The 12283-nt window shown below is 39.9% G+C and overlaps 1 protein-coding gene across 4 annotated transcripts in view; it reads left to right on the top strand.

Annotated features, from left to right (window-relative positions):
• The window catches only part of XRN1 (5'-3' exoribonuclease 1), a 168167-nt gene that overhangs the window by 14171 nt on the left and 141713 nt on the right, over nt 1–12283 (top strand). For all 4 annotated transcript variants that reach the window (XR_008426157.2, XM_053918514.1, XM_053918515.2 and 1 more), the window contains exon 3: nt 1333–1430. Coding sequence is in view for 3 of the 4 variants with exons in the window: in XM_053918514.1 (XP_053774489.1) it covers nt 1333–1430 (98 nt within the window). In the remaining variant the exon portion in view is untranslated. The remainder of the gene's footprint in view (nt 1–1332; nt 1431–12283) is intronic.

The following is a 12283-nucleotide window of genomic DNA, read 5'->3' on the forward strand; positions in this document are numbered from 1 at the left end:
TGGTTAGAGCATCATCCTGATACTCCAAGGTTGTGGGTTCAGTCTTCGGTCAGGGCATATACAAGAAGCAACCAATGAATGAATAAATATGAGGAACAACAAATTGATGTTTCTTTCTCTCTCTCCCCCCTTCCTCTTTCTCAAATCAATTTAAAAAATTGTGATAGCTATTTACTTATTTTCATTTTTACAGCTACTATCTCAGCCGAGGCCACCATAATCTATGACCAAGATTACTTTAATAGTATTACCTTGTCCCTTGCCCAAACTTTCTGTTGTAACTACAGTAAATGTTATAGCTGTTTAATTTTTCTTTTTTGTTATATCCCAAGAACTGTCACATAGTAACAAGAAGGAAGGGGAAAAAAGAAGAAAGAATGATTTTTACTAGAGAGATTACAAATGAGTTGATAACTTCACAGTTTTTGTTATATTGAAGAGGTTGGTGAGAGAGAGGTGTAATATGAAGAAAAGTTTATCACAGAAATAGAATTCCACAGGGCACAGTAACAAGGCTGTTTTTAAATGTACACAAAGCAGAGCTTTCTAACTTGTACGTCTCAGCATGCTGGGGTGCCGCAAATGGGTTATAGGGAAAACTGGATAGTAATTGAGATGCTCCTTTTTAAACCTAGGTCCATCTGACTCTAAAACGTATGTTCTTCCTAGTAAATCTAATTGCCATAAAAATAAGACGATTTTACCAACTGATGCCATTAATTTATTAAGCTTTTATTTTAAATGTTTTTATGAAGAAACCTAAAGGTATACACTATAATTTTATAGTTATTTTTATGTACTATTCTTAGAGATCAGGTTAAGAATGTACTTATTGTTTGATATTATTAAAAGTGCATACAGGGTGGGGCAAAAGTAGGTTAACAGTTCATATGGAAAATTATACAATAATTAATAAATAATAATAGAAGAATAAACTCTGTTTCACATACAACTGTAAAACTTTTTCCCCATTTTGTATAATGAAAGTTAAAGCTATACTTTTGAGTTTGATTTTAGAATCAATTTGCTATATACTTATGATAAGAAAGAATTACTTTATAAGTATTAATAATGTTCTGTCAGTTTTATATTGTTATATTGTTCTACTTCTATAGCCCTTATCTGAAAAAACTCAATTCTTTAAATAAATTAAAACAAACAGTACTGAGGCTCATCTTTATCGATTAGAATTTATTTCAAAACTTGTTTTGGACCTTAAAATTGATAGGTTGGTATTTTAGTTATAAAAGCATCTAAATAACAGTTTACTTTGTATAAAGATCTCTTTTTTGTCCCAGAAAATATAAGGTATTTTTCCCCTTATCCTTTAAGGTCAGCAAAGGAGGCAGAAGACAAAATAAAAAAGGCAATAGAAAAAGGAGAAACTCTTCCTGCAGAGGCCAGATTTGATTCCAACTGTATTACACCAGGTAAATTCACTGAGAAAAAAATTCTTAAGAGATTAAAAATGGAAATTTTAATTTTTCTCAAATGTATTACTTCTTTTCTAGTCTCTATCTGTTTTGTCCTGGGGTTCCATTTGCTTTATTTTCTTCAATTTTGTCTCCTCACGAGATAGTTTGGTTGCCGTGGTCATAAGTACTACTATGAAGACCCACTGTAGGGATTTACACATGTTGACGAGAGCAACTATAGAGTGGACTCTTCCAGATGCACAGAATTTCAGACCTAAAGGAACTTAAAAGATTCGTCCTAATGTCACCATTTATTTATAACGGAATCAGAATTTTCTTTTATTTTTTAGTTTGTTTTTTATGTTTTTAATGATATTTTATTGGTTATGCTAATATTCCCCCTTTGCCTCCCTACGCAGCATCCCCACTCCCTCAGGCACCCCTCACATCATTGTTCATGTCCATGGGTCATGCATATAAGTTCTTTGGCTGCTCCATTTCCTATACTGTACTTTACATCCCCCTGGCTATTCTTTAACTACCTACTTGTACTTCTTTTTTTTTTTAATTTTTATTGTTATTCAATTACAGTTGTATGCCTTTTCTCCCCGTCCCTCCACCCCACACCAGCTGAACCCCCCTCCCTCCCCCATCTCCACCCTCCCCCTTGGTTTTGTTCAGGTGTCCTTTATAGTAGTTCCTGTAATCCTTTCTTCCCACTGACCCCCCCCCCCCCCCCCCCCAGCTATTGTTAGATTGTTCTTAACTTGAATGTCTCTGGTTATATTTTGTTTGCTTTTTTCTTCTATTGATTATGTCCCAGTTACAGGTGAGATCATATGGTATTTGTCCCTCACTGCCTGGCTTATTTCACTTAGCATAATGCTCTCCAGTTTCATCCATGCTGTTGCAAAGGGTATAAGCTCCTTCTTTCTCTCTGCTGCGTAAAATTCCATTGTGTAAATATACCATAGTTTTTGGATCCACTCGTTTGCTGATGGGCACTTCGGTTGCTTCCAGTACTTGGCTATTGTAAATTGTGCTGCTATGAACATTAGGGTGCACAGGTTTTTTGGATTGGTGTTTCAGTGTTCTTAGGGTATAATCCCAGCAGCGGAATTGCTGGGTCAAAGGGCAGTTCCATTTTCAGTTTTCTGAGGAAATTCCATATTGTTTGCCAAGTGGCCTCACCAGTCTGCATTCCCACCAACAGTGCACTAGGGTTCCCTTTTCTCCGCATCCTCTCCAACATTTGTTTGTGGATTTGTTTATGTTGGCCACTCTGACTGGTGTGAGATGGTACCTCATTGTGGTTTTAATTTGCATCTCTCTGATGGCTAGTGATGCTGAGCATTTCTTCATATGTCTCTGGGCCCTCTGTATGTCTTCCTTGGAGAAGTGTCTGTTCAAGTCCTTTGCCCATTTTTTAATTGGGTTGTTTGTCTTCCTGGAGTGGAGTCATGTGAGTTATTTATATATTTTGGAGATCAGGCCCTTGTCTGAGGTATCATTGGCAAATATGTTTTCCCATACTGTTGGTTCTCTTTGTAATTTGGTGCTGTTTTCTTTAGCCATACAGAAGCTCTTTATTTTGATGAGGTCCCATTTGTTTATTCTTTCCTTTATGTCCCTTGCTTTAGGGGATGTCTCTGTGAGGATGTTGCTGCATGGAATGTCTGAGATTTTCCTGCCAATGTTTTCCTCAAGGACTTTTATGGTGTTACGACTTATGTTTAAGTCTTTTATCCATCTTGAGTTTATTTTCGTGTATGGCGTAAGTTGGTGATCGAGTTTCATTTTTTTGCACGTAGCTGTCCAGATCTCCCAACACCATCTGTTGAAGAGGTTTTGCTCCATTTTATGCTCCTGCCTCCTTTGTCAAATATTAATTGACCGTATAGACTTGAGTTTATTTCTGGGCTCTCTGTTCTGTTCCATTGGTCTATGTGCCTGTTTTTATGCCAGTACCAGGCTGTTTTGATTACCGTGGCCTTGTAATACAGTTTGATATCAGGTATTGTGATCCCTCCTGCTTTGTTCTTCTTTCTCAAAATTGCTGCAGCTATTCGGGGTCGTTTATGGTTCCATATGAATTTCTGAAATGTTTGTTCTATATCTGTGAAATATGTCATGGGTACTCTAATAGGGATTGCATTGAATCTATAAATTGCTTTGGGTAGTATGGCCATTTTGATGATGTTAATTCTTCCAATCCATGAACATGGTACATGCTTCCATTTGTTTGTGTCTTCCTTAATTTCTTTCTTCAGTGTTGTGTAGTTTTCTGAGTACAGGTCTTTTACCTGCTTGGTTAGGTTTATTCCTAGGTACTTTATTTTCCTTGTTGCTATATCAAATGGGATTTTTTTCCTGATTTCTGTTTCTGCAGTTTCGTTGCTGGTGTACAGGAATGCTTTTGATTTCTGGGTATTGACTCTGTATCCAGCTGTTTTGCCAAATTCATTTATTAGGTCGAGTAGTTTTTTGGTGGAGTCTATAGGGTTTTCCATGTACACTATCATGTCGTCTGCAAACAGTGACAGTTTCATTTCCTCCTTTCCAATTTGGATGCCTTTTATGTCTTTTTCTTGTCTGATTGCTGTGGCTAGGACTTCCAATACTATGTTGAATAGGAGTGGTGAGAGAGGGCATCCTTGTCTTGTTCCTGGTCTTAGTGGGAAAGCTCTAAGTTTTTGTCCATTGAGTGTGATGTTGGCTGTAGGTCTCTCATATATGGCCTTTATTATGTTGAGGACTGCTCCCTTTATTCCCACTTTGCTGAGTGTTTTTATCAGAAATGGGTGCTGTATCTTATCGAACGCTTTTTCCGCATCTGTTGAAATGGTCATGTGATTTTTTGTCTTTGCTGTTGTTGATGTGATGTATTACATTTATTGATTTGCGAATATTGTACCATCCTTGCATCCCTGGGATGAATCCCACTTGGTCATGGTGGATGATCTTTTTAATGTATTGCTGGATGCGATTTGCTAATATTTTGTTGAGAATTTTAGCGTCTATGTTCATCAGCGATATTGGCCTGAAGTTTTCTTTCTTCTTTGTGTCTTTATCTGGTTTTGGGATTAGGATGATGCTGGCTTCATAAAAAGAGTTTGGGAGTCTTCCATCATTTTGGATTTTTTGGAATAGTCTGTGAAGGATAGGGGTTAGCTCTTCCTTAAATGCTTTGTAGAAATCTCCTGTGAAACCATCTGGTCCAGGGCTTTTGTGTGATGGGAGTTTTTTGATGACTGCTTTAATTTCCTTTGCTGTTATTGGTCTGTTCAGGTTTTCTGCTTCTTCTTCATTCAGTTTTGGAAGATTATATTTTTCTAGAAATGTGTCCATTTCATCTAGGTTTTCAAATTTCTTAGCATACAGTTCTTCATAGTAATTTCTTACAATCCTTTGTATTTCTGTGGTATCAGTTGTAATCTCTCCTCTTTCATTTCTAATTGTGTTTATTTGGATCCTCTCTCTTTTTTTCTTGATGAGCCTACTTAAAGGCTTGTCAATTTTGTTTATCTTTTCAAAGAACCAGCTCCTGGATTCATTGATCGTTAAAATTGTGCTTTTAGTCTCTGTGTCATTTAGTTCTGCTCTGATCTTGGTTATTTCCTTCCTTCTGCTTGCTCTGGGCTGTCTTTGTTGTTGTTCCTCCACTTCTTGTAGGCGTAGGGTTAGGTTGTTTGTTTGAAATGTTTCTCTCTTTTTAAGGTAGGCCTGTATTGCTATGAACTTCCCTCTCAGGACTGCTTTTGCTGTGTCCCATAGGTTTTGGGTTCTTGTGAGTTCGTTTTCATTTGTTTCCAGGAAGTTTTTGATTTCTTCCCTAATCTCGTTCTTGACCCATTCATTGTTTAATAGCATGCTATTCAGTCTCCATGATTTTGAGTGTTTTGGGTTTTTTCCTTTGGGGTTGGTTTCTAGTTTCAGTCCCTTGTGGTCAGAGAAAATGCTGGATAGGATTTCAATTTTCTTGAATTTGTTGAGGCTTCCTTTGTGTCCTATCATGTGGTCTATCTTTGAAAAAGTTCCATGGACACTTGAAAAGAATGTGTATTTTGCTTCTTTGGGATGAAAAGCTCTGTATAAATCAGTTAAGTCCATTTCCTCTAGGGTATTGTTAAGTGACACAATATCTTTGTTGATATTTTGTTTGGAAGACCTGTCCATTTTTGATAGTGGGGTGTTAAAGTCCCCTACTATAATTGTGTGGGGTGTGAATATCTTTCTTGAAGTCCTCCAAGATTTTCTTTATGTATTTGTGTGCTCCTATGTTGGGTGCATATATATTTACAATGTTTATGTCTTCTTGGTGGATTCTTCCTTTGAGTATTATGAAGTGACCTTCTGGGTCTCTCTTTATGGCCCTTCTTTTCAACTCTATTTTGTCTGATATGAGTATTGCTCCCCCTGTCTTTTTTTTTTCGTGTCAGTTTGCTTGGAAAATTTGTTTCCAGCCCTTCACTTTCAATCTGTGTAGGTCTTTTGTCCTGAGGTGGGTCTCTTGTAGGCCCCATGTGTGTTGGTCATGCTTTCTTATATGTCTTTTGATTGGAGCATTTAATCCTTTTATGTTTAAGTTTATTATTGATAGGTAGTTATTCATTGCCATTTTTCATACCTGTGTTCCTCTCTCTTTCTCTTTTCGTTCCTTTCCTTAAAGCAGTCCCTTTAGCATCTCTTGCAGAGCTGTTTTAGTGGAGGTGTATTCTTTTAGACTTCTTTTGTCTGGGAAGTTCTTTATTTGGCCTTGTATCTTGATTGAGAGCCTTGCTGGGTAAACTAGTCTTGGTTGCAGGCCTCTGGTTCTCATTACTTGGGATATTTTTTGCCCTTCTCTCTGGCTTGAGCATTTCCATTGAGAAGTCAGTTGCTAACCTTATTGGAGCTCCTTTGTATGTTACTTCCTTTTTCTCCCTTGCTGCCTTTAAGATCCTCTCTTTGTCTTGGAATTTTGCCATTTTAATTATGATGTGTCTTGCAGTGGGTCTCTTTGGGTTCCTCTTGCTTGGGACTCTCTGTGATTCCTGGATTTGTGTGACTTTTTCTCTCATCAGATTAGGGAAATTTTCCATGATTACTTTTCCAAACAGGTTTTGTGTCCCTTGCTCTTCTTCTCCTTCTGGTATCCCTATTATATGGATATTATTATATTTCATGTTTTCCTGCATTTCCCTTAATCCCTCTTCATTCTCTCTGAGCCTCTTTTCCTTTTCTTGCTCTTTCTGGGTGTTTTTTTCTACTTTGTCCTCCAGCTTGCTGATCCGATCCTCTGCTTCATCAAGTCTGCTTTTCATTCCTTCTACTGTGTTCTTCAATTCAGAAATTGTATTCTTCATTTCCTCTTGGCCCTTGTTGATATTTTCTATTTCCTTTTTCATGTTGATATAGTTTGCAGTGAGTTCATTGTACTTTCCTTGTAGTTTCTGGTAGTTCTCTTTGAGCTCAGAGAGCTCAGTGAGCTTCCTGATGACCATTGCTTTGAACTCAGTATCTGATAGTTGACTTGCCTCTTTTTCAGTTAGCATTCTTTCTGAGACTTCCTCCTTTCCTTTCATTTGGGAATTGTTTCTTTTTCTTCCCATTGTTTGTGAGACTCTTCTTGTTGGCCTCTGCTCTTAAATTGCTCTATTCTGACTCCATGGGTTTATGGTATGAACTTCTATGGTAGAATGCCAATGGGATTCGGTGGTGCTGTCTCCTTAATCTCCTGTGCTCACTGGTCTTGAATTGACGTTTATGGGTTTAACACGGTCTAACTCTAGTCTTTTCAGCACTCCAGGTTTTGTTGTCTCACCTGTGGGAAAAAGAGAAAGGGGGGAAGAAAGAAAGAAAAAAAGAAGGGAAGGAGGGAAAAAGGAAATAGAAAAGGAGGAAAGGAAGGAAGAAGGGAAGAAGGAATAAAGAAAGATCGGAGGCAAGATAAGAAGGAATTTTAACAAAAATTAAAACATAGAAATAGATAAAAGAAGGCAGGAAGAAGACATAAAAATGGTAAAGGATGGGAGGAAGAAGGAATGAAAAAAAAAAAAGAGAGAGAGAGGAAGAAGGAATTCAGGGGGAAAGGAGGAAAGGGAAAGGGAAAAAAAAAATCTTCTGCTGGCTTTAAACCGGTCAGGTTAGTTCTGCTGGTTGTCCTGTCTGTGCAACGGGAGGGGAAGGACTGGTTTCACTTTTCTCCCTTCCTGGGCCACACTCTTCGCTGTTGTTCAGCCTGCAGTCTCTCCTAGCCCTGCAGCTCCCCTCTGCTGGGTGTTCTGCCTTTGTCCTAGAGAGCTGGTAGGCCCTGCAGGGCTCTGTGCGCAGGTGTTAGGTAGGCGTTGTGGGTGTGGTCCCTGGCAGGCAATCAGGCCGTTGATCAGCCAATCCAGCAGCTTTGTTCTTGGGATGCGGGCAAGCGGCTGCTTGGGCTTGGGAAGCTCTCAAGCGGCTTTGTGCTTGTAACACGCGCAGCCAGCCGGCCCTGTGCCTGGTAAGCGTGCAGCCCGCTGAGCCAGCCGCCTTGTGCTTGGGAGGCCGATCCAGCCGCCCTGGGCTGGAGTCTCTCTGGCGGGCGGGGCCGCCCTGGGACTGAATCACGCGGCACTTGGGTCCAAGGTTTTGGGCCTGTGGGTGGAGCAGCTAGCCTCTGCTCCAGATGCTCTCGGAGGTTTCAGGTGTGGGCACCCCTCCGGGGATTCATGTGTGTGCCCCCAGTTCGCTAATCTGCGTACCCACAACCGGGCCTCAGGTGAGCGCCACGCTCAGGGGCTGCTTATCCTGCGCTCGCAGTCCAGGGGCGGAGGGGGGAGGGGCGCCAGGGGCCCGGGCTGCTGCGGAGAGTTCTCTAACTAGCCCCTGAGTGTCTCTATTTTCTTTTTCTTTTTGAGAAATTCCTCCTATTCAAGCCCCCTGGTCCAATCAAGCACCTGGCTGCTCACAGCTCAGCCTGGCCCTCTCCCAAGACTCCTGCAGCGGCCCCTGCGCCTGGGCTGACGCTTCTGCCACCCTTGTACCGCGCGGTCCCGGGTCCTGGGTCCCGGGTCCGGGGACCTTATTGTCCTTAAGCACTCTTCTTACCGTCAGATCTTTCAATGTCCTCTATCTTTGGTCTCTAATCTTCGTATATGCTGGAGTACTGTTGGCTGTTCGCTCTGCTCCTCAGATCAGCTAGGTATTTCCCTGGCGTTGAGGGGAAGTGGACTCCGCTCCCACCCATGTTGCCGCCATCTTACCCCCCCGAACTGGCTGAGTTTGTTTTTTAGATTCAATTGTTGATAGGTATGTATTCATTGCCACTTTATTGTTAATAGTTTTGATCTTTTTCTTAAATAAGTCCCTTTAATTTTTCATATAATAATGGTTTGGTGATGATGAACTCCTTTAGCCTTTTCTTGTCTGGGAAGCTCTATATCTACCCTTCAATTCTAAATGATAGCTTTGCTGGGTAGAGCATTGGCTGTAGGTCCCAGCTTTTCATGATGTTGAATATCTCTTCCCAATCCCTGCTAGCCTGCAAAGTTTCTTCTCAAAGTTCACCTGACAGTCTTATGGGAACTCCCCTGTAGGTAACTAACAGCTTTTCTCTTATTGCTTTTAAGATTATCTTTATCTTTAACCTTTAGCATTTTAACTATGATGTGTCTTGGAGTGGGCCTCTTTGCATCATCTTTTTTGAGAGACTCTGTGCTTCCAGGACTTGCATGTCTATTTCCTTCACCAAATTAGGGAAGTTTTTTTTATTATTTTTTTCAAATAGATTTCCAGTTGCTTGCTCTATCTCTTCTCCTTCTGCCACACCTGGCTGTTGCTTGTTTGAGAGGATTTAGGAAACTCGGAAGCATGGGCCAAGACCAGTCATTCATATGGAGAAGCAGCTTGGGTGGACCCATAACTTGGGTGGGACACAGTTTCTGTGCATATCCTGGTTGGGCTATACAGAGGAGCTGGGTTGATGGAGACTCAGATATGGTACCAGTCTGCCGGCTCTCTTGACTCTGGGGGAGGGTTCAAAAAAGTGACAATGACCTCTGCCTGCCTTTGTTTCTGGGGGAAAGCTGCCCCCCAGCTCTTGCCTTGTTGCCAGACACTTCAACTCCTCCTTGTATGCTACCTGGTGACTTTCAAGCTGCTACTCTGGTGCTGGAGCTCAGAGGGAGTGAGTCTGAGTAAGTTTTTGTTCATTAAGAGGAACTGCTTGGGACTCCAGAAGTTTCATCTACCAACTCAATCCCTGCTGGTTTTTGTACCGAGGAGTTATGGGGACTTTCTTCCTGAAACTGGAACCCTGGTCTGGGAGCCCTGGTTTGGAGCTGGGACTCCTAGACCCCAGATATCCCTTCCAAATTTTTATCCACCACACATGGATATGGTACCAGCCCATTCCTCGTCTCTACCCCTCCTATGAGTCTAGCTGAATGTAGTTTCTTTTATTCCGTAGTTGTGAGACTTCCATTCAGCTTGATTTTTGACATTTCAGAGTGATGGGGGTTCTATATTTTAGTTGTAGTTTTGATGTGGTTGTTCAAGGAGTTGAGCCTTGTTTACCTATGCTGCCATCTTGACCAGAAGTAGTTTTTTTATTGTAATTTGTTTCATTTCCATTTATTCCTGTAATTACGTGTTGCACCTCCACACACTCACCTCCCCCCACCCCATTTTCCACACTGTTGTCTGTGTCCAGTCCTTTTTCTTTTCTCCTCATCCCTTCACTCTAGATATCCACCCACCCCCAAGAATTGTTCTCTATGAGCCTGCTCTCTATGAGTCGGTCTCTGTTTTGCTTGTTAGTTCAGTTTGTTCATTAGATCCCACATATGAGTGAAATCATATGGTATCTGTCTTTCTCTGAGTGGCTTTTTTCACTTTGCCTTAATTTCTCCAGGTCTATCTATGCTGTTGCAAAGGGTAAAATTTTCTTTTTTATGGCAGAGTAGTATTCCACTGTGTAAATGTCCCATAGTTGTTTTATCCACTCAGCTACTGATGGACACTTGGGCTACTTCAGATCTTAGCTATTTTAAATAATGCTGCCATGCATATTGGGTGCTTATATTCTTCTGAATTAGTGTTTTGGGTTTTTAAGTTCTTTAAAAATTTGGATATTAACCCCTAATCAGATGTATCTGTGAATATGTTCTCAAATTCAGTGGGTGTCTTTTTGTTTTATGGATGGTTCCCTTTGCTGTGCAAAAACTTTTTAGTTTGATGTAGTTCCATTTGTTTATTTTTTCTTGTGTTCCTTGCCTGAGGAGACAAATCAGAAAAGATAGTGGTATAAGCAACATCTGAGATTTTTTGCTGCTGTTTTCTTCTGGGATTTTTATGGTTTTGCATCTAACATTTAGGTCTTCAATCCATTTTGAATTTATTCTTGTGTGTGGTGTAAGAAGATGGTCTTCATTTTGCCAACACCATTTATTGAATAAACTGTCTTTAGCTCATTGTATGTGCTTGCTCCTCTGTCAAATATTAATTGGCTATAAAAGTGTAGGTTTATTTCTGGGCTGTCTATTCAGTTCCATTGATCTGTGTGTCTGTTTTTATGCCAGTACCATGATATTTTGATTATAATGGTGTTATAGTATAGTTTGGTATTAGGCAGCCGGATTCCTCCAAGTTCTTCTTTCTCAAGATCACTGTTGCTATTCAGGTTCTTTTGTGGTTCCACATACATTTTTGAAATATTTGTTTTAGTACTGTGAAATACATCCTTGGTGTCTTGATAGGAATGGCATTCAATGTATAGATTGCTTTGGTTAGTATTGATATTTTAATGATGTTAATTCTTCCTATCCATTTTTGCTTCCACATTATTTGTATCTTCTTCAGTTTCTTCAGTGTATTATAATTTATGAATACATGTCTTTTATATTCTTGGTTACATTTATTGCTAGATATTTTATTCTTTTTGACGCAATTGTGAATGCAATTGACTTCTGGATGTTAATTTTGTATCCTCCTGTTTCACTTCATTTTATTTATCAGTTCTGGTAGTTTCTTGGTTGAATCATAACGGTTCTCAATGTACAGTATCATATCATGTGCACATAATGACAATTTTACTTCTTCCTTTCCAATTTGGGTGCCTTTTATTTCTTCTTGTCTGATTGCTATCGCTAGGACTTCCAGTACTATGTTGAAGAAGAATGGTGAAAGTGAAGAGTCCTGTGTTTCTGATCTTGTTCACCTACTGTGACTATATTTCTGTCAATCTCTCCCTTTATATCCATCAAGATTTGCTTTAATATTTAGGTGCTCCTATGTTGGGTGTATAAATGTTTACTAGGGTTATATGCTCTTGTTGGATTATTCCCTTTATGTAGGATCATTATGTAGTATCCTTGTCTCTTAACTATAGCTTGTTGGGTTTTTTTTTTTTTTAAGCTTTTATTTATTTGTTTTTAGAGAGAGGGTAAGGGAGGGAGAAAAAGGGAGAGAAACATCAATGTGTGCTTGCCTCTCATGTCCTCTCCTGGGGACCTGGCCCACAACCCAGCCATGTGCCCTGACTGGGAAACAGACCAGCGACCCTTTGGTTCACAGGCTGGCACTCAGTCCACTGAGCCACACCAGCCAGGGCTATATCCTTGGTTTTAAAGTTTATTTTGTCAGATAAGAGTATTGCTACCCCAACCTTTTTTTTCCTTCCCATTTTCATGAAAATCCCTTTCCATCCCTTTACTTTTACTCTGTTGTATTTTTCGTTCTGAGGATGGTCTCTTGATGACAGCATATATGTGGGTTTTGTTTCTTATCCAGTCAGCTACCTTATGTCTTTCTATTGAATCATTTAAGCCATTTACATTTAAAGCGATAGGTATGTATTTATTGCCATTTTATTATTTAACTGTTTTCTTTTCCTTTTTTTATCTTCCTCTTTT

Source organism: Desmodus rotundus, chromosome 2 (genome assembly GCF_022682495.2).
Source record: "Desmodus rotundus isolate HL8 chromosome 2, HLdesRot8A.1, whole genome shotgun sequence".
Taxonomy (NCBI): domain Eukaryota; kingdom Metazoa; phylum Chordata; class Mammalia; order Chiroptera; family Phyllostomidae; genus Desmodus; species Desmodus rotundus.